The sequence below is a fragment of the Plectropomus leopardus genome, chromosome 17 (assembly GCF_026936395.1).
Source record: "Plectropomus leopardus strain MGB_pleo_1.0 chromosome 17, ASM2693639v1, whole genome shotgun sequence".
Lineage (NCBI taxonomy): Eukaryota > Metazoa > Chordata > Actinopteri > Perciformes > Serranidae > Plectropomus > Plectropomus leopardus.
Genome location: NC_142192.1, coordinates 33,124,664 through 33,151,720, shown reverse-complemented (window position 1 = coordinate 33,151,720; position 27,057 = coordinate 33,124,664). Strand labels below are relative to the sequence as shown.

General features: G+C 43.8%; 1 protein-coding gene and 1 pseudogene across 2 annotated transcripts; both read left to right on the top strand.

Annotated features, from left to right (window-relative positions):
• Window positions 1-900: 900 nt before the first annotated feature.
• LOC148186737 (uncharacterized) lies at window positions 901-21,662 on the top strand. Its single transcript, XM_088090807.1, has 20 exons — window positions 901-1,851; window positions 2,848-2,877; window positions 3,070-5,060; window positions 6,106-6,135; window positions 7,162-7,293; window positions 8,095-8,208; window positions 9,677-9,790; window positions 11,268-11,381; window positions 12,859-12,972; window positions 14,445-14,558; window positions 14,768-14,846; window positions 14,990-15,191; window positions 15,353-17,156; window positions 17,256-17,429; window positions 17,970-18,143; window positions 18,652-18,825; window positions 19,366-19,539; window positions 20,049-20,222; window positions 20,763-20,936; window positions 21,446-21,662. Exons 4-20 carry the CDS (start codon window positions 6,128-6,130, stop codon window positions 21,645-21,647), a joined length of 4,041 nt encoding a protein of 1,346 aa, XP_087946933.1. The 5' UTR covers window positions 901-1,851; window positions 2,848-2,877; window positions 3,070-5,060; window positions 6,106-6,127; the 3' UTR covers window positions 21,648-21,662.
• Window positions 21,663-21,762: 100 nt separating this feature from the next.
• Window positions 21,763-25,786, top strand: LOC121939517 (stonustoxin subunit alpha-like; annotated as a pseudogene). The gene is made up of 4 exons (XR_015779550.1): window positions 21,763-21,770; window positions 21,858-22,031; window positions 23,683-23,822; window positions 24,600-25,786. The product of XR_015779550.1 is annotated as a stonustoxin subunit alpha-like (transcript).
• Window positions 25,787-27,057: the final 1,271 nt, after the last annotated feature.

Genomic DNA, 27,057 nt, shown 5'->3' with positions numbered 1-27,057 from the left:
TTAATGGACACAAAGATGTTCAAAATATAATATATAATAATATATATACATGAGTGCAGACCTACACACTCATATATATTTACACACATATATACTGCATATACACATTATACTGTGTGTTTTGCGTAAAGCTTCTGAGACATGAACAACTCCCCTCAGAGACGACATGGTAGGTCATGAGAAGACAGTCAGGACAGCGTTGGTACATACGGAGACACCTGACCGTCCAACTCCTGGACAGCAGAGAAAAATAAGAGATTCAGAGACAAAGACGAACGATCTCATTCTGAATTCGCAAAAAGCAGTCAGTCAGTGCTTCCGACATACGAGCGTGACGCCGAAAGCCACCTTCCACGTCCAACCAGGACGCAGTAAACACTCACAGTTCAGTTCAGAGCTTTTACCGTCCCTCAAGGGGACATTTAGTCTGCAGTTGGTGGTTCAAACAATTTAAAAAATACAAAAAAACAGCCACATAGTGAATTACAGCAGCACAAAACCAAACTGATTAATCTGAGTAATTTTAACTGGTTCAAAGTAATCCAAACTTGATTCAGAGTAATCCCAATCAACAGTAAAATCAAACAGGATCTGTGCTGTTGTTTCTGTCTTACGCCACATTCCTCTCCACGAGCAGCAGCGTTCAGTTAATGCTTGGAGCTGGTGTTGTTCGTCAGGAGCTCCGCCCCTTACGGGTAATCTGCAATAGATGCTGTTGTCTCTGCCTGCTTCCCTCAGTAATAGATGCTGTTGTCTCTGCCTGCTTCCCTCAGTAATAGATGCTGTTGTCTCTGCCTGCTTCCCTCAGCGATAGATGCTGTTGTCTCTGCCTGCTTCCCTCAGCGATAGATGCTGTTGTCTCTGCCTGCTTCGCTCAGCGATAGATGCTGTTGTCTCTGCCTGCTTCCCTCAGCGATAGATGCTGTTGTCTCTGCCTGCTTCCCTCAGCGATAGATGCTGTTGTCTCTGCCTGCTTCGCTCAGCGATAGATGCTGTTGTCTCTGCCTGCTTCCCTCAGCGATAGATGCTGTTGTCTCTGCCTGCTTCGCTCAGCGGTCCTCTCCTCAGGGTAAAGTCCAGCTGACAGTCAGGGCAGGCCTAAGCTGAGCTGTGGCTCATAGTTTGCACTGAGAGGAATCACGTGTGAAACTTTAGCGTGTTAACAGAGTGCCAACGTATTATTGTGAACACGGGGTGAAGTTTAACCCCTGCCGTGTTCAGTCACAGCCTGGCTAAATGCTGAGAGTACAGTGGGAGAATATGAACTGTACAACTGTATTTTGTCATGAAAGTATTGTCTATAATTGAGCCCCTTTAGTGTCATTTCTCCTGTTAGAGGCCTGAAGTGGGTGTAACATAAAAACTATGAATATTAGTCATAGTCATGATCATAATACTCAGAATTTATGGCGCACTTTTGAAGATCCACAGTACAAAGGGCTTTGAGAAGGCGCCAATCAGGTAAAAATTAGCCGAATAAATGAATGATGAAAAAGGCTTTTTGCTGCATGAACAGCAGCACAGTGAGGATGTGCTTTTCCATCATGTCAACACTGTAGTTTGATCACAGCGTCAAAAACATCACAGAGCCGAGAAGAGGAGCAGCCTGACTCCTCCTCCGCACTCCTCCTCAGCGCGTGACCTTTTCTCTGCAGCTTCGCTTCAGGAAAAATGTGAGGTGATCTCACCTGTTTGACCGCATATCTTGAGCAGCAGTTAGCCCCGCCCCCTCTCTCTGCAAGTTGCTTTCACCTTTGAGTCTTCATGTCGCAGCTTGTCGTCTCCGTCTGAAGCTTTGACTCTTTTCCCTGCGACACTAACGGAGGAGCAGAGAGGAGCAGAGAGGAGCAGGTAAGGAGGGGACTGTCACTCCGCACTTTTTGACTCTCTCGAAACTCCCAAATAAAAGATGGGGGCCGCGCACGCGCACAGTAAAGTGTTTTAAACGTGAACGAGGTGCACGCGCATGTCAGTGTGAATCATAGACAGTTTATAAAGAAATAAATCACACATAAATATATAAATCTGTTTTTACTGTGATGTTATATCACAGCTGATCGATAATATCACAGACTGATCGATCAGCTGTAATATTGATCACAGATGTCATCCATAAAGTTGATTTGATTGGTCCACAAACTACAGTGATTGATCGTTTCCTTCATCACTGACAGTCAGACCTAAATATAGTTCATGATGATAAAGTTTAAATCTGCTTATAAAGTTTAAAGTTTCAGAGCTGCAGAACGAGCAGCTGACACTTTTAATATTTTAATATTCTGATATCAAAGTAGTAAATTTAGGAGAAAAAAATGAATATTTTAACTTTAAAAAACTAAAACTTTGTCACAGTGTAACATGTAACATTTGATTTAATCTAATCCTTTAAATTCAAGATTGTTTGTGTGAAAATTTACCACTTTAATCTTAATTTTTGGTGGTTTGTTGTTCATTCGAGGAGATGATCCATATTTTGTTCTCATAAATTTAGATTTTTACAATCAGAGCACATTTTATTTTTTCTTATAAATTCACCACCTTATTCTCAGAGAATAATAACTTTTTTTCTCCTTCATTTACCAATTTTATTTCAGAGAATATTCAGGATTTTTCTTGTACATTTACTACTTAAATGTCAGAGAAAATTAATGATTTTTTGTATATTTACTTCTCTGTTTTCTTTTCCTCATAGATTTTTCTTTTTACTGTCAGAAAATATTCAGTTTTTATACATTTACTAACCTTTCTCTGATCGAGACTCAACAGCACAAAGTTTCTCTGACAGCAGACACTTAAAATGATGGACATGTCTGTCTTTGTCTCTGTGTCTCTGTGTGTCTCCGTCAGGACACTGCAGGTGATCTCCAGCATGAAAAGGTATCTCACTCAACACTTGACGTCTCATTTGATTCAGTTTCACCTTCAACATGTTGATGAACTCTGTTTCCTGTTTCTCTGCTCTCTCACCTCCACACTCACTCACAACAAACCTCCACATCACTGATGCTCAACCTGCGGCCCGCGGGACAAATCTGGGACTCACACTGGGAACTGTTTTTGTCCTTTTAGTGTCCAGAAGGTGCCAGAGAGCATAAAACAGCATCAACATAGAGTTTGTTGATCAAAACAAGTTCCAGAAACGTCCTTAAATCTGAGAAATGTTCTTATGTCCAAATGTCCTCAAATCTGATACATTTTCTCAAATATAGGAATTGTCCTAAATTATGAGAAATGTCCTCAAGACATCCTTAAATCTGAGACACATCCTAAAATCCTAAACGTCCTACTGAGAAATATCAAAAAATCCTAATAACAATCTCAAATTGTTTTAATGTCTTAAAATCCTCTGAATGTCCCAAAATCCCCAAAATGTCCTAAAATACAAGAAAATTCTTAAAATCTGAGAAATCGGCTGAAATCCTGAAAACATCCTTAAATCTGGGAAATGTTCTGAAGTCAAAATGTCTTAAAATCCTAGAAATGTCCTAAAATCCTAGAAATGTCCTAAAATCCTAGAAATGTCCTCAAATCCTAGAGATGTCCTCAAATGTTAGAAAAGTCCTCAAATCTTAGAAACGTCCTAAAATCCTGAACGTCCTTCTGAGAAATATCACCTTGTGAAAATCAAAAATTTGAATTTCCAGTTGGGAAGTCGTCCGTCTTCGGTGTTGATGGACGTTTCAGACGTAATGTGGAGACAGCGTGAGCTGAAATCGCAGCTCTGCATGAAGACGTCGAGTGTTGACTTTTCCTCACAAGTGATCTGCAATAGATGCTGTTGTCTCTGCCTGCTTCCCTCAGTGATACTGATAGATGTTGTTGTCTCTGCCTGCTTCCCTCAGTGATAGATGCTGTTGTCTCTGCCTGCTTTCCTCAGTAATAGATGCTGTTGTCTCTGCCTGCTTCCCTCAGCGATAAATGCTGTTGTCTCTGCCTGCTTTCCTCAGCGATAGATGCTGTTGTCTCTGCCTGCTTCCCTCAGCAATAGATGCTGTTGTCTCTGCCTGCTTCCCTCAGCGATAGATGCTGTTGTCTCTGCCTGCTTCCCTCAGCGATAGATGCTGTTGTCTCTGCCTGCTTCGCTCAGCGATAGATGCTGTTGTCTCTGCCTGCTTCCCTCAGCGATAGATGCTGTTGTCTCTGCCTGCTTCCCTCAGCGATAGATGCTGTTGTCTCTGCCTGCTTCGCTCAGCGATAGATGCTGTTGTCTCTGCCTGCTTCCCTCAGCGATAGATGCTGTTGTCTCTGCCTGCTTCGCTCAGCGGTCCTCTCCTCAGGGTAAAGTCCAGCTGACAGTCAGGGCAGGCCTAAGCTGAGCTGTGGCTCATAGTTTGCACTGAGAGGAATCACGTGTGAAACTTTAGCGTGTTAACAGGATGCCAACGTATTATTGTGAACACGGGGTGAAGTTTAACCCCTGCCGTGTTCAGTCACAGCCTGGCTAAATGCTGAGAGTACAGTGGGAGAATATGAACTGTACAACTGTATTTTGTCATGAAAGTGTTGTCTATAATTGAGCCCCTTTAGTGTCATTTCTCCTGTTAGAGGCCTGAAGTGGGTGTAACATAAAAACTATGAATATTAGTCATAGTCATGATCATAATACTCAGAATTTATGGCGCACTTTTGAAGATCCACAGTACAAAGGGCTTTGAGAAGGCGCCAATCAGGTAAAAATTAGCCGAATAAATGAATGATGAAAAAGGCTTTTTGCTGCATGAACAGCAGCACAGTGAGGATGTGCTTTTCCATCATGTCAACACTGTAGTTTGATCACAGCGTCAAAAACATCACAGAGCCGAGAAGAGGAGCAGCCTGACTCCTCCTCCGCACTCCTCCTCAGCGCGTGACCTTTTCTCTGCAGCTGCGCTTCAGGAAAAATGTGAGGTGATCTCACCTGTTTGACCGCATATCTTGAGCAGCAGTTAGCCCCGCCCCCTCTCTCTGCAAGTTGCTTTCACCTTTGAGTCTTCATGTCGCAGTTTGTCGTCTCCGTCTGAAGCTTTGACTCTTTTCCCTGCGACACTAACGGAGGAGCAGAGAGGAGCAGAGAGGAGCAGGTAAGGAGGGGACTGTCACTCCGCACTTTTTGACTCTCTTGAAACTCCCAAATAAAAGATGGGGGCCGCGCACGCGCACAGTTAAATGTTTTAAACGTGAGCGAGGTGCACGCGCATGTCAGTGTGAATCATAGACAGTTTATAAAGAAATAAATCACACATAAATATATAAATCTGTTTTTACTGTGATGTTATATCACAGCTGATCGATAATATCACAGACTGATCGATCAGCTGTAATATTGATCACAGCTGATCAATAATATCACAGACTGATCGATCAGCTGTAATATTGATCACAGATGTGATCCATAAAGTTGATTTGATTGGTCCACAAACTAAAGTGATTGATCGTTTCCTTCATCACAGACAGTCAGACCTAAATATAGTTCATGATGATAAAGTTTAAATCTGCTTATAAAGTTTAAAGTTTCAGAGCTGCAGAACGAGCAGCTGACACTTTTAATATTTTAATATTCTGATATCAAAGTAGTAAATTTAGGAGAAAACATTTTGAGATTAAATTTTAAATTTTCTCTAAAGTGTCAAATTTAATTTAATCTAATCCTTAAATTTAATCTTAATTTTTTTATTTTATTTTTCTCGTTCATTAAACCCTTCATTCGAGGAGATGATCCATGTTTTTTTCTCATAAATTTAGATTTTTACAATCAGAGCACATTTTATTTTTTCTTATAAATTCACCACCTTATTCTCAGAGAATAATAACTTTTTTTCTCCTTCATTTACCAATTTTATTTCAGAGAATATTTGAGAATATTCAGGATTTTTTTTCTCGTAAACTTGCTACTTAAATGTCAGAGAATATTAATTATGTTTTGTATATTTACCTCTTGAATCTCAGAGATGATCTGATTTCTTTTCCTCATAGATTTTTCTTTTTAATGTCAGAAAATATTCAGTTTTTATACATTTACTAACCTTTCTCTGATCGAGACTCAACAGCACAAAGTTTCTCTGACAGCAGACACTTAAAATGATGGACATGTCTGTCTCTGTCTCTGTCTCTGTGTGTCTCCGTCAGGACGCTGCAGGTGATCTCCAGCATGAAAAGGTATCTCACTCAACACTTGACGTCTCATTTGATTCAGTTTCACCTTCAACATGTTGATGAACTGTGTTTCCTGTTTCTCTGCTCTCTCACCTCCACACTCACTCACAACAAACCTCCACATCACTGATGCTCAACCTGCGGCCCGCGGGACAAATCTGGGACTCACACTGGGAACTGTTTTTGTCCTTTTAGTGTCCAGAAGGTGCCAGAGAGCATAAAACAGCATCAACATAGAGTTTGTTGATCAAAACAAGTCCCAGAAACGTCCTTAAATCTGAGAAATGTTCTTATGTCCAAATGTCCTAAAACCCTGGAAATGTCCTCAAGTGTTTGAAATCTCCTAAAATCCAAGAAATGTCCTCAAATCTGATACATTTTCTCAAATATAGGAATTGTCCTAAATTATGAGAAATGTCCTCAAGACATCCTTAAATCTGAGACACATCCTAAAATCCTAAACGTCCTACTGAGAAATATCAAAAAATCCGAATAACAATCTCAAATTGTTTTAATGTCTAAAAATCCTCTGAATGTCCCAAAATCCCCAAAATGTCCCAAAATACAAGAAACTGCTTAAAATCTGAGAAATTTGCTGAAATCCTGAAAACATCCTTAAATCTGGGAAATGTTCTGAAGTCAAAATGTCTTAAAATCCTAGAAATGTCCTCAAATCCTAGAGATGTCCTCAAATGTTAGAAAGGTCCTCAAATCTTAGAAACGTCCTAAAATCCTGAACGTCCTTCTGAGAAATATCACCTTGTGAAAATCCAAAATTTGAATTTCCGGTTGGGAAGTCGTCCGTCTTCGGTGTTGACGGACGTTTCAGACGTAATGTGGAGACAGCGTGAGCTGAAATCAGCTCTGCATGAAGACGTCGAGTGTTGACTTTTCCTCGTGACACGTTCAGTGAAACTTTGCTGTGTTGGTCCTTTTCCTGTTGATAGCTGAGAGTTTCTCAGCAGCTCCTGAGGCTGAAGATTAAAAACTGAATTTCTCTCCCTGCTGGTCTTCCTCTCTGTGGACCAGGACCCCTCAGAGCCCAGACACCCGTCAACCTGGACCCGGACCGGGACCTGACACCAGCCGTTTGACCCCCAAAACCGAGCGGTCACACGATCGAGGCATGGATCTGAAAGGACGAGACGTCTCTGCTGCACAGTAAGCTGAAATGAAATGTCGAATGAGTACAGAGAACATTACAGCCCGCTCTCACTGAAAACACAACCACACAGGTGGACTGTGCCAGCAGCTTATTACAGCTGACATTAATGTAAGGCGGCGCCCTCCAGTGGCTGTAGGAGTCACAGCAGGAGCAGAAGAGGAAGTGAGCGAGCAGAACACGTGACAAAGCACACGTAAAGTTGTTCAAATATCAGAGAAACACATTCAGGGTGGTGGGCGGCTCATACAAACACGGGACTTTTACCCAGGAGACTGCTGTTTGTGTCCTAAAGTCAACGCTGACTTATTTTACTAACAACGTATCCTAGCATGTGAGTATGTGAAGTACGATACGCTAGAGACACATGTCACGTATGTCACGTCACATGTGTCACGATATATTAGTGAAAAAGTACTTATTTAATGCCAAACTATGATGTTTTTTTTAAACCTAACCATGAAGTTTTGTTGCCCAAACCAAAGCGGTACTTTTGGAGTGAAACTGTTTCATGACGTCAAGGACGTGTTTAAAACCTCGACTGTTAGCATAGTAAACATTTTGGGGTCGGTCATATACAGCGTTTTTGAAGTGGAAATCGATCTTTGCTGGATTTAGGTACGAGAGCGTTGGAACGAGATCATCAGGTCAAAGACATGAAATAAATGAAAATACATCCCTGTCCACAGGGGACATCGGGGTCCTTTAATGGCAATAGAACAACTTTTACTTTCACATGAAATCAGTAAAACCAGAGGTAGAAATACTTTGTGATCAATAAATTTCACTGTTTCTCTCAGTTTTCAGCAGCAGAGAGAAAAGTCTCCTGTACCCAGCTGTGTGTCCATGAAGAGCGATCGGTCTACGGGTCGTCTGATTACCTTCAAAGATGGACGCCGCTCTGATGACCCAGAGTAAGACCTTCAAACTTATGAAACAGATGAGCGTGATGTTACACAGATACCGATCAGTCGTCCATCATTTGCAGTGTTGTTTACATCTGATTTTCCATCATGACTGAACACAGTGTTTTAACTCCGTGTTGTTGGCTTGTATTGCACGACATCTTAAGGTTTAAAGAGGACATTTTTTTGTCTTCCTCAGTGTTATGTGCTCTTTGTACTCGACGGTTCTTGAAACTTCTTCCTGTAGATCGTCTGTCTTTGTGTGTCCCTCCACTTCACCGTCTATTTTATCCGAACATTCCTCCTTTTCCGTGAATTGTTCCATCAAATCTTCAGGAACATCCATATCAATTGCAGATTTTCCAAGTTCATCATCAGTCTTACTCAGTAGTCTGGTCACAGAGGAGCGTTTTGAAGATCTCTTTTTCTTCATACGGTAGTATTCAGCCATTTTTCTTCTTTTTTCTTTCTACGTGGTTGTCGTGCAAACTATGACACTTTTCGTCCATTCGTTGTTTTATATTTCCTGGGTTTCTGCAGCAAATATTGCACGACATCTTAAGGTTTAAAGAAGACAAAGTGTTATGCTCTTTTCGTTAATTTATTCACATATTGTACAGATCTCATCTGAGACAAAAACACTTTAGTATATGTACACATAACCCCCAGACAGTCAGTTCATTGATAACTCATGTCAGTGCAGGAAGACGTCACTGCTGAGGTGCGCTTGCTTTATGCATCTTTTAAGCTGCAACAGACTCCCGACCAATGAGGCGACCTTCAGTCAACTCATCACAAGTCCAGCTCAAGAGGAAAAAGCAGTTGTACAGGTCTTCTGATTGTAATCCTGGTAGGAAGCATAACCAAACGTGAGCGTACCCTTCTATCTCAGCCCAAATAAACTTCCCTAATTCTTCCCATCTTCCAAAGATGTTTGCGCAGCATATCCTTGTGCACTAAAACTACATCTCCAGGCTTTCACTACGTAGACTTCGTTACAGGAGAGGAGTGGTGTGCAGATCTTAACTCCAGGAGATATTCTTTCGTCCATCGAGTCCAAAAAGCGTTCATTATGTGTCTCTATATTTCCATCGTTTGGTCAACTGTCTTTGATCTATGTTAGGGATAACAGATGCTGTGTTGTCAGGTGAGGGGAGCGCAGTAAGACGCTGTCCAATCAAACAGTGCGATGGAGTCAGTGGTAAAGGCTCTTCGCTGCCGGTGTGGGTGAAGGTGATAGGACAGGAACTAACAGCTTCTACTTCTGTCAACGTTGACTTATTTTACTAACAACGTATCCTAGCGTGTCGGAACGAGATCATCAGGTCAAAGTCATGAAAAAAATGAAAATACATCCCTGTCCACAGGGGACATCGGGTCCTTTAATGGCAATAGAACAACTTTTACTTTCACATGAAATCAGTAAAACCAGAGGTAGAAATACTTTGTGATCAATAAATTTCACTGTTTCTCTCAGTTTTCAGCAGCAGAGAGAAAAGTCTCCTGTACCCAGCTGTGTGTCCATGAAGAGCGATCGGTCTACGGGTCGTCTGATTACCTTCAAAGATGGACGCCGCTCTGATGACCCAGAGTAAGACCTTCAAACTTATGAAACAGATGAGCGTGATGTTACACAGATACTGAATCAGTCGTCCATCATTTGCAGTGTTGTTTACATCTGATTTTCCATCATGACTGAACACAGTGTTTTAACTCCGTGTTGTTGGCTTGTATTGCACGACATCTTAAGGTTTAAAGAGGACATTTTTTTGTCTTCCTCAGTGTTATGTGCTCTTTGTACTCGACGGTTCTTGAAACTTCTTCCTGTAGATCGTCTGTCTTTGTGTGTCCCTCCACTTCACCGTCTATTTTATCCGAACATTCCTCCTTTTCCGTGAATTGTTCCATCAAATCTTCAGGAACATCCATATCAATTGCAGATTTTCCAAGTTCATCATCAGTCTTACTCAGTAGTCTGGTCACAGAGGAGCGTTTTGAAGATCTCTTTTTCTTCATACGGTAGTATTCAGCCATTTTTCTTCTTTTTTCTTTCTACGTGGTTGTCGTGCAAACTATGACACTTTTCGTCCATTCGTTGTTTTATATTTCCTGGGTTTCTGCAGCAAATATTGCACGACATCTTAAGGTTTAAAGAAGACAAAGTGTTATGCTCTTTACGTTAATTTATTCACATATTGTACAGATCTCATCTGAGACACAAAACACTTTAGTATATGTACACATAACCCCCCCCCCCAGGCAGTCAGTTCATTGATAACTCATGTCAGTGCAGGAAGACGTCACTGCTGAGGTGCGCTTGCTTTATGCATCTTTTAAGCTGCAACAGACTCCCGACCAATGAGGCGACCTTCAGTCAACTCATCACAAGTCCAGCTCAAGAGGAAAAAGCAGTTGTACAGGTCTTCTGATTGTAATCCTGGTAGGAAGCATAACCAAACGTGAGCGTACCCTTCTATCTCAGCCCAAATAAACTTCCCTAATTCTTCCCATCTTCCAAAGATGTTTGCGCAGCATATCCTTGTGCACTAAAACTACATCTCCAGGCTTTCACTACGTAGACTTCTTTACAGGAGAGGAGTGGTGTGCAGATCTTAACTCCAGAAGATATTCTTTCGTCCATCGAGTCCAAAAAGCGTTCATTATGTGTCTCTATATTTCCATCGTTTGGTCAACTGTCTTTGATCTATGTTAGGGATAACAGATGCTGTGTTGTCAGGTGAGGGGAGCGCAGTAAGACGCTGTCCAATCAAACAGTGCGATGGAGTCAGTGGTAAAGGCTCTTCGCTGCCGGTGTGGGTGAAGGTGATAGGACAGGAACTAACAGCTTCTACTTCTGTCAACGTTGACTTATTTTACTAACAACGTATCCTAGCGTGTCGGAACGAGATCATCAGGTCAAAGTCATGAAAAAAATGAAAATACATCCCTGTCCACAGGGGACATCGGGGTCCTTTAATGGCAATAGAACAACTTTTACTTTCACATGAAATCAGTAAAACCAGAGGTAGAAATACTTTGTGATCAATAAATTTCACTGTTTCTCTCAGTTTTCAGCAGCAGAGAGAAAAGTCTCCTGTACCCAGCTGTGTGTCCATGAAGAGCGATCGGTCTACGGGTCGTCTGATTACCTTCAAAGATGGACGCCGCTCTGATGACCCAGAGTAAGACCTTCAAACTTATGAAACAGATGAGCGTGATGTTACACAGATCCTGAATCAGTCGTCCATCATTTGCAGTGTTGTTTACGTCTGATTTTCCATCATGACTGAACACAGTGTTTTAACTCCGTGTTGTTGGCTTGTATTGCACGACATCTTAAGGTTTAAAGAGGACATTTTTTTGTCTTCCTCAGTGTTATGTGCTCTTTGTACTCGACGGTTCTTGAAACTTCTTCCTGTAGATCGTCTGTCTTTGTGTGTCCCTCCACTTCACCGTCTATTTTATCCGAACATTCCTCCTTTTCCGTGAATTGTTCCATCAAATCTTCAGGAACATCCATATCAATTGCAGATTTTCCAAGTTCATCATCAGTCTTACTCAGTAGTCTGGTCACAGAGGAGCGTTTTGAAGATCTCTTTTTCTTCATACGGTAGTATTCAGCCATTTTTCTTCTTTTTTCTTTCTACGTGGTTGTCGTGCAAACTATGACACTTTTCGTCCATTCGTTGTTTTATATTTCCTGGGTTTCTGCAGCAAATATTGCACGACATCTTAAGGTTTAAAGAAGACAAAGTGTTATGCTCTTTACGTTAATTTATTCACATATTGTACAGATCTCATCTGAGACAAAAAACACTTTAGTATATGTACACATAACCCCCCCCCCCCAGACAGTCAGTTCATTGATAACTCATGTCAGTGCAGGAAGACGTCACTGCTGAGGTGCGCTTGCTTTATGCATCTTTTAAGCTGCAACAGACTCCCGACCAATGAGGCGACCTTCAGTCAACTCATCACAAGTCCAGCTCAAGAGGAAAAAGCAGTTGTACAGGTCTTCTGATTGTAATCCTGGTAGGAAGCATAACCAAACGTGAGCGTACCCTTCTATCTCAGCCCAAATAAACTTCCCTAATTCTTCCCATCTTCCAAAGATGTTTGCGCAGCATATCCTTGTGCACTAAAACTACATCTCCAGGCTTTCACTACGTAGACTTCGTTACAGGAGAGGAGTGGTGTGCAGATCTTAACTCCAGGAGATATTCTTTCGTCCATCGAGTCCAAAAAGCGTTCATTATGTGTCTCTATATTTCCATCGTTTGGTCAACTGTCTTTGATCTATGTTAGGGATAACAGATGCTGTGTTGTCAGGTGAGGGGAGCGCAGTAAGACGCTGTCCAATCAAACAGTGCGATGGAGTCAGTGGTAAAGGCTCTTCGCTGCGGTGTGGGTGAAGATGATAGGACAGGAACTAACAGCTTCTACTTCTGTCAACGTTGACTTATTTTACTAACAACGTATCCTAGCGTGTCGGAACGAGATCATCAGGTCAAAGTCATGAAAAAAATGAAAATACATCCCTGTCCACAGGGGACATCGGGGTCCTTTAATGGCAATAGAACAACTTTTACTTTCACATGAAATCAGTGAAACCAGAGGTAGAAATACTTTGTGATCAATAAATTTCACTGTTTCTCTCAGTTTTCAGCAGCAGAGAGAAAAGTCTCCTGTACCCAGCTGTGTGTCCATGAAGAGCGATCGGTCTACGGGTCGTCTGATTACCTTCAAAGATGGACGCCGCTCTGATGACCCAGAGTAAGACCTTCAAACTTATGAAACAGATGAGCGTGATGTTACACAGATACTGAATCAGTCGTCCATCATTTGCAGTGTTGTTTACATCTGATTTTCCATCATGACTGAACACAGTGTTTTAACTCCGTGTTGTTGGCTTGTATTGCACGACATCTTAAGGTTTAAAGAGGACATTTTTTTGTCTTCCTCAGTGTTATGTGCTCTTTGTACTCGACGGTTCTTGAAACTTCTTCCTGTAGATCGTCTGTCTTTGTGTGTCCCTCCACTTCACCGTCTATTTTATCCGAACATTCCTCCTTTTCCGTGAATTGTTCCATCAAATCTTCAGGAACATCCATATCAATTGCAGATTTTCCAAGTTCATCATCAGTCTTACTCAGTAGTCTGGTCACAGAGGAGCGTTTTGAAGATCTCTTTTTCTTCATACGGTAGTATTCAGCCATTTTTCTTCTTTTTTCTTTCTACGTGGTTGTCGTGCAAACTATGACACTTTTCGTCCATTCGTTGTTTTATATTTCCTGGGTTTCTGCAGCAAATATTGCACGACATCTTAAGGTTTAAAGAAGACAAAGTGTTATGCTCTTTACGTTAATTTATTCACATATTGTACAGATCTCATCTGAGACACAAAACACTTTAGTATATGTACACATAACCCCCCAGGCAGTCAGTTCATTGATAACTCATGTCAGTGCAGGAAGACGTCACTGCTGAGGTGCGCTTGCTTTATGCATCTTTTAAGCTGCAACAGACTCCCGACCAATGAGGCGACCTTCAGTCAACTCATCACAAGTCCAGCTCAAGAGGAAAAAGCAGTTGTACAGGTCTTCTGATTGTAATCCTGGTAGGAAGCATAACCAAACGTGAGCGTACCCTTCTATCTCAGCCCAAATAAACTTCCCTAATTCTTCCCATCTTCCAAAGATGTTTGCGCAGCATATCCTTGTGCACTAAAACTACATCTCCAGGCTTTCACTACGTAGACTTCTTTACAGGAGAGGAGTGGTGTGCAGATCTTAACTCCAGGAGATATTCTTTCGTCCATCGAGTCCAAAAAGCGTTCATTATGTGTCTCTATATTTCCATCGTTTGGTCAACTGTCTTTGATCTATGTTAGGGATAACAGATGCTGTGTTGTCAGGTGAGGGGAGCGCAGTAAGACGCTGTCCAATCAAACAGTGCGATGGAGTCAGTGGTAAAGGCTCTTCGCTGCCGGTGTGGGTGAAGGTGATAGGACAGGAACTAACAGCTTCTACTTCTGTCAACGTTGACTTATTTTACTAACAACGTATCCTAGCGTGTCGGAACGAGATCATCAGGTCAAAGTCATGAAAAAAATGAAAATACATCCCTGTCCACAGGGGACATCGGGGTCCTTTAATGGCAATAAAACAACTTTTACTTTCACACGAAATCAGTGAAACCAGAGGTAGAAATACTTTGTGATCAATGAATTTAAGTGTTTCTTTCAGTTTTCAGCAGCAGAGAGAAAAGTCTCCTGTACCCAGCTGTGTGTCCATGAAGAGTGATCGGTCTACGGGTCGTCTGATTACCTTCAAAGATGGACGCCGTCCTGATGACCCAGAGTAAGACCTTCAAACTTATGAAACAGATGAGCGTGATGTTACACAGATACTGAACCAGTTGTCCATCATTTTCAGTGTTGTTTACGTCTGATTTTCCATCATGACTGAACACAATGTTTTTAACTCCGTGTTGTCGGCTTGTTTGAGAATCATAAACCTTCTACAGTCGGTGGTTCAATGTGAGCTGATTGTTGATGGTTCCTCCACAGGGTGGACCAGCAGAGCTCAGAGGTTCCCAGTGGTCAGTCTGCCCGGCAGCATCAGACACAACTGGACTCCATATTTACGGTCTGTTCATGTCCAACAACGACGTCTCCACCTGTTGTGTTGACAGTCGTCTCCGTGCTGCACTTTGTAGACCAGTGGACTGTCAGTGTGTCCAACATGGATCTGATGTCTGATTGTGTCCTTCATCTAATAATCTGTTCCAGGAGCTGGAGGACAACATCGTCACTTTTGTGAAGAACGAGCTGAAGAAGATCCAGAAGGTCCTGACGTCAGATTACCCAGAGTGCTCTGAGAGTCAGAAGGAGGACGAGGAGCAGAGGAGGAGCAGAGAGGCGTTTCTGAAGATCACCCTGAACTTCCTGAGGAGGATGAAGCAGGAGGAGCTGGCTGACTGTCTGCAGAGACGTAAGAGGATTTCTATACAGATTTAACATGATGGATCAATGGGACGTTTACTGATGTCTCAAGAGACGGACCAAAATATATTCATGTACTCAGTCTGTGAGGACATGACCTGTTGAAATGTCCTCTTTGACTTACTGATCTTCTTTGTTGTGTTCATTCAGAATTTGTTGCTCCAGTTTGTCAGCGTGAACTAAAATGTAACCTGAAGAAGAAGTTCCAGTGTGTGTTTGAGGGGATCGCTAAAGCAGGAACCCCGACCCTCCTGAATCAGATCTACACAGAGCTCTACATCACAGAGGGAGGGACTGCAGAGGTCAATGATGAACATGAGGTCAGACAGATTGAATCAGCATCCAGGAAACCAGATAGACCAGAAACAACCATCAGACAAGAGGACATCTTTAAAGGCTCACCTGGACAAGATGAACCGATCAGAACAGTGATGACAAAGGGAGTGGCTGGCATCGGGAAAACGGTGCTAACACAGAAGTTCACTCTGGACTGGGCTGAAGACAAAGCCAACCGGGACATCAACTTCACGTTTCCATTCACGTTCAGAGAGCTGAATGTGCTGAAAGAGAAAAAGTACAGCTTGGTGGAGCTTGTTCATCACTTCTTTACTGAAACCAAAGAAGCAGGAATCTGCAGGTTTGAAGACTTCCGGGTCGTCTTCATCTTTGACGGTCTGGATGAGTGTCGACTTCCTCTGGACTTCCACAACAACGAGATCCTGACCGACGTCACAGAGTCCACCTCAGTGGATGTGCTGCTGACAAACCTCATCAGGGGGAAACTTCTTCCCTCCGCTCGCCTCTGGATAACCACACGACCTGCAGCAGCCAATCAGATCCCTCCTGAGTGCGTTGACATGGTGACAGAGGTCAGAGGGTTCACCGACCCACAGAAGGAGGAGTACTTCAGGAGGAGGTTCAGAGATGAGGAGCAGGCCGGCAGGATCATCTCCCACATCAAGACTTCCCGAAGCCTCCACATCATGTGCCACATCCCAGTCTTCTGCTGGATCACTGCTACAGTCCTGGAGGACGTGTTGAAGACCAGAGAGGGAGGACAGCTGCCCAAGACCCTGACTGAGATGTACATCCACTTACTGGTGGTTCAGACCAAACTGAAGAACGTCAAGTATGACGGAGGAGCTGAGACAGATCCACACTGGAGTCCAGAGAGCAGGAAGATGATGGAGTCTCTGGGAAAACTGGCTTTTGAGCAGCTGCAGAAAGGAAACCTGATCTTCTACGAGTCCGACCTGACAGAGTGTGGCATCGATATCAGAGCAGCCTCAGTGTACTCAGGAGTGCTGACACAGGTCTTTAAAGAGGAGAGAGGACTGTACCAGGACAAGGTCTTCTGCTTCGTCCATCTGAGTGTTCAGGAGTTTCTGGCTGCTCTTCATGTCCATCTGACCTTCATCAACTCTGGAGTCAATCTGATGGAAGAACAACAAACTACATCCTGGTGGTCTAAAGTCTTCAGAGACAGACCTGAACCAACACGTCTCTACCGGAGTGCTGTGGACAAGGCCTTACAGAGTCCAAATGGACACCTGGACTTGTTCCTGCGCTTCCTCCTGGGTTTGTCACTGCAGACCAATCACAAACACCTACGAGGTCTGCTGACACAGACAGGAAGTAGCTCACAGTCCAATCAGAAAACAGTCGAGTACATCAAGAGGAAGATTAACGAGGATCTCTCTGCAGAGCGAAGCATCAACCTGTTCCACTGTCTGAATGAACTGAATGATCGCTCTCTGGTGGAGGAGATCCAACAGTCCCTGAGATCAGGACGTCTGTCCACAGGTAAACTGTCTCCTGCTCAGTGGTCAGCTCTGGTCTTCATCTTACTGTCATCAGAAGAAGACCTGGACGTGTTTGACCTGAAGAAATACTCTGCTTCAGAGGAGGCTCTTCTGAGGCTGCTGCCAGTGGTCAAAGCCTCCAACAAAGCTCTGTGAGTACAGAGAGACTTTAATTCATTCAAACAGCTGTTCATACATGACTGTCTCTGAGAGGACAGACACATTAATGACTTTCTTCAATGTCTCTTCAGGCTGAGCGGCTGTAAGCTCTCAGAGAGAAGCTGTGCAGCTCTGTCCTCTGTCCTCAGCTCCCAGTCCTCTAGTCTGAGAGACCTGGACCTGAGTAACAACGACCTGCAGGATTCAGGACTGAAGCAGCTGTCTCCTGGACTGAAGAGTCCTCATTGTCCTCTGGAGACTCTCAGGTCAGAGCCAGTTACAGATAATCTGGGATGATTTCAGGTGTTTCTTTAAGGTTCCTGCAGTTAAAACAGCCTCTCTCGTGTCAGCGTCTCTGAATCTGTCGAAGGTTTAACAGGATTTGAATGTTCTCAGTTCAGCTCCAGCTGCTGTGCAGCACACAGATATGAACTCCAGCTGACACAGAGAAGACTATTATATCATGATATCATGGTTTTGGATGTCCTCTTTCTTCCTGAGTGAATCATAATTAACTGTAAGGATTTTAACCTGTGCTGAGAGGAGATTATGCTCTTCATCTCCAGATTTAGTGACTCCTCGCTGGCTGCCGTCTGGATGAAGTTAATGTTTCAGTTTTACTGAACAGATTTAAAGTGTTGTTGTTCTGGACTCAGTGTTAAATGCAGCTCTGTTATTATACTGTGAGCAGAGCTGCTGACTGAGATTTGGGTTCTTTTTATTCGACTTCAGTCGAGACTCATTAATCAAAGATGATCACATTTTAACTCAAATGTTTCTCCTCTTGTTGGTTGTTGTCTCTTCAGGCTGAGCGGCTGTAAGCTCTCAGAGAGAAGCTGTGCAGATCTGTCCTCTGTCCTCAGCTCCCAGTCCTCTAGTCTGAGAGACCTGGACCTGAGTAACAACGACCTGCACAATTCAGGACTGAAGCAGCTGTCTCCTGGACTGGAGAGTCCTCACTGTCCTCTGGAGACTCTCAGGTCAGACCTCAGCACCGCTGGTCTTTATTCAGTAGTAGGCAAACAGTGGCTCCTGGGCCAAATTTTGGACTTCTAGAAAAAATGCTTCTTTGAAATGTTCTTTCATAGTTTACATCAAAACTGAAATACAACGTTCATATAAATCACAGCAGCTTCAGCATCGTATCACCTAACACTTCCCTCCATGACAAGAGACACAAAACTGCGGCTGCTGGACCTGATTCTGGACCAGACTGTTTGAACAGCACCTGGACCCAGAATGGAGTCTAATGAAGCTACCAGATGAAAATCACAGAAAAATAATCCGATTTTATGAATCTGTCTAATCTGACACAGTGACCAAACAAACAGGAATATTGTGCAGTCTGAACATCAGCCACCGTGTGATCCATCACATCATCAAACATACAACACGTCAGCTGCTTTTCTTCACCTGTGATTTCTGATCAGCTGTGATCTGATTTAACACAAAGTCTCTTTGTCTTCTTGTTGGTTGTTGTCTCTTCAGGCTGAGTGTCTGTAACCTCTCAGAGAGAAGCTGTGCAGCTCTGTCCTCTGTCCTCAGCTCCCAGTCCTCTAGTGTGAGACACCTGGACCTGAGTAACAACGACCTGCAGGATTCAGGACTGAAGCAGCTGTCTCCTGGACTGAAGAGTCCTCACTGTCCTTTGGAGACTCTCAGGTCAGAGCCAGTTACAGATGATCTGGGATGATTTCAGGTGTTTCTTTAAGGTTCCTGCAGTTAAAACAGCCTCTCTCCTGTCAGCGTCTCTGAATCTGTCGAAGGTTTAACAGGATTTGAATGTTCTCAGTTCAGCTCCAGCTGCTGTGCAGCACACAGATATGAACTCCAGCTGACACAGAGAAGACCATTATATTATGATATCATGGTTTTGGATGTCCTCTTTCTTCCTGAGTGAATCATGATTAACTGTAAGGATTTTAACCTGTGCTGAGAGGAGATTATGCTCTTCATCTCCAGATTTAGTGACTCCTCGCTGGCTGCCGCCTGGATGAAGTTAATGTTTCAGTTTTACTGAACAGATTTAAAGTGTTGTTGTTCTGGACTCAGTGTTAAATGCAGCTCTGTTATTATACTGTGAGCAGAGCTGCTGACTGAGATTTGGGTTCTTTTTATTCGACTTCAGTCGAGACTCATTAATCAAAGATGATCACATTTTAACTCAAATGTTTCTCCTCTTGTTGGTTGTTGTCTCTTCAGGCTGAGCGGCTGTAAGCTCTCAGAGAGAAGCTGTGCAGATCTGTCCTCTGTCCTCAGCTCCCAGTCCTCTAGTCTGAGAGACCTGGACCTGAGTAACAACGACCTGCAGGATTCAGGACTGAAGCAGCTGTCTCCTGGACTGGAGAGTCCTCACTGTCCTCTGGAGACTCTCAGGTCAGACTTCAGCACCGCTGGTCTTTATTCAGTAGTAGGCAAACAGTGGCTCCGGGGCCAAATTTTGGACTTCTAGAAAAAACTGCCTCTCTTAAATGTTCTTTCATAGTTTACATCAAAACTGAAATACAACGTTCATATAAATCACAGCAGCTTCAGCATCGTATCACCTAACACTTCCCTCCATGACAAGAGACACAAAACTGCAGCTGCTGGACCTGATTCTGGACCAGACTGTTTGAACAGCACCTGGACCCAGAATGGAGTCTAATGAAGCTACCAGATGAAAATCACAGAAAAATAATCCGATTTTATGAATCTGTCTAATCTGACACAGTGACCAAACAAACAGGAATATTGTGCAGTCTGAACATCAGCCACCGTGTGATCCATCACATCATCAAACATACAACACGTCAGCTGCTTTTCTTCACCTGTGATTTCTGATCAGCTGTGATCTGATTTAACACAAAGTCTCTTTGTCTTCTTGTTGGTTGTTGTCTCTTCAGGCTGAGTGTCTGTAAGCTCTCAGAGAGAAGCTGTGCAGATCTGTCCTCTGTCCTCAGCTCCCAGTCCTCTAGTCTGAGACACCTGGACCTGAGTAACAACGACCTGCAGGATTCAGGACTGAAGCAGCTGTCTCCTGGACTGAAGAGTCCTCACTGTCCTCTGGAGACTCTCAGGTCAGAGCCAGTTACAGATGATCTGGGATGATTTCAGGTGTTTCTTTAAGGTTCCTGCAGTTAAAACAGCCTCTCTCCTGTCAGCGTCTCTGAATCTGTCGAAGGTTTAACAGGATTTGAATGTTCTCAGTTCAGCTCCAGCTGCTGTGCAGCACACAGATATGAACTCCAGCTGACACAGAGAAGACCATTATATCATGATATCATGGTTTTGGATGTCCTCTTTCTTCCTGAGTGAATCATGATTAACTGTAAGGATTTTAACCTGTGCTGAGAGGAGATTATGCTCTTCATCTCCAGATTTAGTGACTCCTCGCTGGCTGCCGCCTGGATGAAGTTAATGTTTCAGTTTTACTGAACAGATTTAAAGTGTTGTTGTTCTGGACTCAGTGTTAAATGCAGCTCTGTTATTATACTGTGAGCAGAGCTGCTGACTGAGATTTGGGTTCTTTTTATTCGACTTCAGTCGAGACTCATTAATCAAAGATGATCACATTTTAACTCAAATGTTTCTCCTCTTGTTGGTTGTTGTCTCTTCAGGCTGAGCGGCTGTAAGCTCTCAGAGAGAAGCTGTGCAGATCTGTCCTCTGTCCTCAGCTCCCAGTCCTCTAGTCTGAGAGACCTGGACCTGAGTAACAACGACCTGCAGGATTCAGGACTGAAGCAGCTGTCTCCTGGACTGGAGAGTCCTCACTGTCCTCTGGAGACTCTCAGGTCAGACTTCAGCACCGCTGGTCTTTATTCAGTAGTAGGCAAACAGTGGCTCCGGGGCCAAATTTTGGACTTCTAGAAAAAACTGCCTCTCTTAAATGTTCTTTCATAGTTTACATCAAAACTGAAATACAACGTTCATATAAATCACAGCAGCTTCAGCATCGTATCATCTAACACTTCCCTCCATGACAAGAGACACAAAACTGTAGCTGCTGGACCTGATTCTGGACCAGACTGTTTGAACAGCACCTGGACCCAGAATGGAGTCTAATGAAGCTACCAGATGAAAATCACAGAAAAATAATCCGATTTTATGAATCTGTCTAATCTGACACAGTGACCAAACAAACAGGAATATTGTGCAGTCTGAACATCAGCCACCGTGTGATCCATCACATCATCAAACATACAACACGTCAGCTGCTTTTCTTCACCTGTGATTTCTGATCAGCTGTGATCTGATTTAACACAAAGTCTCTTTGTCTTCTTGTTGGTTGTTGTCTCTTCAGGCTGAGTGTCTGTAACCTCTCAGAGAGAAGCTGTGCAGCTCTGTCCTCTGTCCTCAGCTCCCAGTCCTCTAGTCTGAGACACCTGGACCTGAGTAACAACGACCTGCAGGATTCAGGACTGAAGCAGCTGTCTCCTGGACTGAAGAGTCCTCACTGTCCTCTGGAGACTCTCAGGTCAGGATTCATCCACATGTTTAACTGACGGCCTCTTAAATCCTGATGATCCAGAGAGGATTCAAAGAGCTGCCAGTAATGTTGTCAGATGCTTGATGGACAGTAGTGGGTGTTTGGTTGTGAGACGTCAAAAATCAGTCCTAATGTTCCTGTAACTCCACAGCAGGCGACAGTATGGCAGTACTGCAGTCAGCACCCTCAGATCATGTGACCTGTGTGTCGTTTTGTGTGTTTGCAGTCTGTCGGGCTGTCTGGTCTCAGAGGAAGGCTGTGCTGCTCTGGCCTCAGCTCTGAGCTCCAACCCCTCCCATCTGAGAGAGCTGGACCTGAGCTACAACCATCCAGGAGACTCAGGACTGAAGCGCCTGTCTGCTGGACTGGAGGATCCCCGGTGGAGACTGGACACTCTCAGGTATGAAGAGGCCTGCTGCAGCCACAGACACTCAGTCTGTTAGAGGAGGTCCACTGTCAGCCTGGCTCATATGACCCTGACACACCAAGCTGACCTCAAACAGACACAGCTGATCAACAAACGCTTTGTTCCCACATCAGAGCGTCAGCACAGACACAAGCAGTCAGGGAACAGCAGCCAAGGAACAGCAGCCAGGGAACAGCAGCCAGGGAACAGCAGTCAGGGAACAGCAGCCAGGGAACAGCAGCCAGGGAACAGCAGTCAGGGAACAGCAGCCAGGGAACAGCAGCCAGGGAACAGCAGCCAGAGAACAGCAGTCAGGGAACAGCAGCCAGGGAACAGCAGCCAGGGAACAGCAGTCAGGGAACAGCAGCCAGGGAACAGCAGTCAGGGAACAGCAGTCAGGGAACAGCAGCCAGGGAACAGCAGCCAGGGAACAGCAGTCAGGGAACAGCAGTCATGGAACAGCATTAAGGGAACAGCAGCCAGGGAACAGCAGCCAGGACGCGCCAGAACAGGGAGGGACGTGATGACACGTTTCTGGAGCGTTGACTTGTGTCAGCAGTGGAGAATAAGACGGTGGTGAATCCAGACAGTTTGTCCGCTGTCATGGCGGCTTGTCATGCGTCAACAACGCCACGCTGCAGGTTTTAGAGCTCAAATCAAACCATAGTGCACAACGTTCAGACGCTCGTCTTCATAACACACACACACACACACACACACACACACACACACTCAAACACACTCATCCATTCATAAGGTATAATTCATTAAAGCTCATAATAACCAACACGTTGTCACTCTCAGCTGGTCACATGGTGCCGCTCTGTCAGTGACCTTGAAGTGACCAGTGAAAGTTCATCTTTGACATTTCTGAGACTGAAAACAAAAATCCAGCCCCCCCCCCCCATCATTTATTATGTGGACAATAACTCAATGTCTGTGGTTTTTCATGCAAAACTGACATCATATAATCTAACTGGCATTTAAAGGGTTAAAATCCCCAAAATGTTGAAATATTTGGTAGTTTTGATCAGGACTGAAGCTGATTTAAAGGTTTAACCCATCATTTGTACACAGTGTATTATAGAGCCATCAGAAACATGTGTTATGGAGAACATAAACCTCCTTAAAAAACCTCATGCCATATGCAGCAACACAGCCAGAATGATGGACAAAACTAAAGTGAGAAATGAGACATTTGGACACAAACGTCCACAATGAGACCTGAGGGTTAGAGGGAGTTTTCGGTTTGTCCCCTGGCTGATCAGTGGGACTCAGCACAGAGAGGACTGTACTAATATTACTGTCATATTTTCAGCTCTAAAGGACAGAAAATAGAAAGCAGTGTTGACTGTTGCTAGGAGACATGATGTGAAAGTTAGTCCGTCCAACCGTGGACCCCGACCTCCTCCGTCAGAGGCTCGTCCTCCTTTACTTCTGACAGACAACGGTCATTATTACACAAACACAGGAGGGCGCTCATCAGCACCAAAACAGCTGCTTTGAAAGCTCCAACAATCAATACTTGTGTATCGACGAGCGATCGGCTGACTGTGTGTGATGGTGAAGTGTTGAAACTCCACCTGCTCAGGTACGCTGAACTCAAAGATCATCAGCTGATGAATAACAGGTGATGAACACGTAGAGAAACACACAGCTGTGTGTGTGAGAGTGAGGTCATGTCCATGTTTCCATGGTGACAGAGGAAGTGCTGCTCTGACCCCCCTCCTCCTTTCAGGGCGGAGCCTGCTGGAGTCCGATGGTTGAGACCAGGTCTGAGGAAGTGTGAGTGTGTGTTTTTTTATTGATCCCAGCTTTATTTAACGAAATATGAAGAAAACATGTCAGACAGACAAGAACACAAACATACATGAGAGCACGAAACACTGACTGACTGACTATTGTACACACAACATAAGAAATAATCACAAATAATCACAATATCAAGATAGAAACCAGATAAATGGACACAGATATCAATAATAGATATATAAAAATACTTCTTCATATCATGTCAGGAGTTTCACGAAATAAGTTTTTGTAAAAATCTGAAAAAAATTCTTGTTTTAGTCATTTATGAGTGAGAGAGAAGAAAATAAAATCATAAGTTATGTTACAGTTAAAAACATGACAACTTAAATTAGAGCAAAAATTCATGGTGATAAAACAGTGAAAAACTCAAAGGATCAAAGTTTGATCAGCCTGCCCACAGAAAGAACAAAAGTTTTCAGCATCTGCAGACTTTATTTTTTCACAGTTTTATTTTGAAAAATGTGAGCAGCACGTGTATGATGTCATTTCCTGTCCAGTCTGCTAACAGCATTGAAAATGAGTGGAGATGTAATCTGTGAGATGTTTCCCTCATCACAACAGAAGAGTATAATTGTGTTGTTAAAGCCGTTCCTTCTGCTTTAATGCATCTTATCTGAGGACGTGTGAGCGTGTTTTTAACTCTTCACGCTGTGACATCACTTATTCACAGCTCTGATGTCATCATCACAGCCATGATCCATTAATAACTGATAACTAATCAATAACTTTGTGTCTTCTTCTCTCCGTCAGATTCCTGTCAGCTCACAGTCGACACAAACACAGTGAACAACGAGCTCAAACTGTCCGAAAACAACAGAGAGGTGACACGTGTGTCAGAGGATCAGTCATATCCTGATCATCCAGACAGATTTGACTTCTGGCCTCAGCTGCTGTGTAGAACTGGTCTGACTGGTCGCTGTTACTGGGAGGTCGAGTGGAGAGGAAGAGTTGATATATCAGTGAGTTACAGACGAATCAGCAGGAGAGGAGACAGTGGAGACTGTTTGTTTGGACTGAACGATCAGTCCTGGAGTCTGATCTGCTCTGATGGTGGATACACTGTCTGTCACATTAAGAGAAAAACACCCATCACCACCTCCTCCTCCTCCTCCTCCTCCTCCTCTGTCTCTGGTAGAGTAGCAGTGTATGTGGACTGTCCTGCTGGCTCTCTGTCCTTCTTCAGAGTCTCCTCTGACTCTCTGATCCACCTCCACACCTTCAGCACCACATTCACTGAACCTCTTTATCCTGGCTTTGGGTTCTGGTCTCCTGGTTCTTCAGTGTCTCTGTGTCCTCTGGAGGACAGACAGTCTCCTGTCAGTGATCACAGAGTTCAGTGTGTTGAGGATCACAGCTGATGGGAGGTCCCAGACTGTGTAGGATGTGAGTTTTACCTGAGGGAGGCGCTAGAGGACAGATGATGGACTCATGAAGGTCCTGAAGAAGCATCAGTGTGTAAACTCTCGTATAGACTTTGATCCTCTTCAGAAGAAAAACCCTAAAACCATCAGAGTTAGCCAGCCTCTCCAGCACTCAGCCATTTTTGGGTATTTTCCTGAAGTAGCTTCTTATTGGCCTTCAACATCATTTGTGCTGTTTGAAATTCCTCCATAAGTGTAAATATGAATAGTTTAGTAAGAATAATGAGTCAGTGTGATCTAGATCTCCCACAGTGTGAATGACTGCTTTCTGTTTTGGACAACAGAAAGTGAATGTCATCAACTTTTGTAGTTGTTGCCCCAATTCAAATCTGTATTTTGTTGTTTTCATGTTTAATGTGAGATTTCCTGCTAACTCTATCATCTACTGTCCCCCCAACAAATGTCTTCATCGGCTCTTTGAATTTCAGCCCCATCTGTTCTCTCAGCAGGAATATTTTCATTGTTTCTGTAAATGTGGCTTCCAAATAAAGATTATCGGTCTCAATAAGTACTAAATATGGATATCTACATTTCCTCTACCACAGTTATCAGATACTTGGACTTTACTGCAGGATTTCCACGTTGTGCTACTTGATGGTCGTCCTCGGCGACATCTCAGAGGTTCCTGCTGGACTTCTGACTGCATTTATCTGACAGCTTCACACACTTCACAGATGGAAGTCTGTGCACGCACACACAGCTGTTTCACCTGGCTCAGTACACCTGGAGCTCTGTGGGGAATTATGGGATGTCACCAGTGAGCTCATAGGTGGGTGATTAGCCCCGCCCCCAGCAGGTGTGAGCAGATCAGCAAAGTGGAGAGATGAACGAAGCCTCTGTCAGGTCGGTCTGCGGCTGCGGTCCAATACCTGTTTTTGTTCAGGAAGGTTCCTCACTGAGTGAGATGACCCCGAAGCATCTGAGCGGCTGACCATGCTGCTGAGTTATCAGTGGATTATTGGTGCTTTGAATCAATATTTCAGTCTTTGTCGGAAATAATGGGTCCACAAGGACGCTGGCAGGGAAGCTGCTCCACCCGGTGTTGGCAACTTGGCCACTTAATTTGTCAAAAGCGACCAGCGACAAATCTAGCGACTTTTTTCTAGTAATCTTGGGAATGATTGTGGGGACAAAGTAAATCTAGCGACTTGTATTGACAAAGCTTCAGCCAAAAGCTTCTAACACATCCCGCTCCACGGTTTATATTACAACTGAGCTCACGAGAGCCGAGTACAGCGAGGGCGGCTGCCGTCTCCTCCTCTCCACTCACACAGCACCCATGCAGCCAGTCTGACCAGCAGCCCCGCAGTCCCGACCTGCAGCGGACTTGAACCGCTCTGAGAGCTGCCGGCCCTGCAGACGAATCACATGTGTGCAGCTTACTACCGGTCACAGATGATGATTTTGTATGGTTACAGCAGAGACGTTGCGTTTTTGTTTAAATATTCACTCTGTTTTAGATTCACACTCCAAAATCCCTCACACAGTCCTCTCTGTCTCTGTCAGTCTCACTCACACACTCAGTTTCTTGTCCCTCTCCTCCTCTTGCCAAATATAAGCTACAAGACCACGTTTTGGTTTTTCTCTGCATTCATTAAGTCACTAAAAAAATAAAGCTTTTCTACATTTTCTGTTAGTTTTGCCTCGCTCAGAATTTCATATAATGCAAATTATGGACGTCATCTAGCGCCTTTTGGGAGAGCCAATAGCGACTTCCCTTACAGAGGAGTTGGCAACACTGGCTCAACCAAGCCCCCAGGAAGTGCGCCACCCTCTGAAGCAAAATT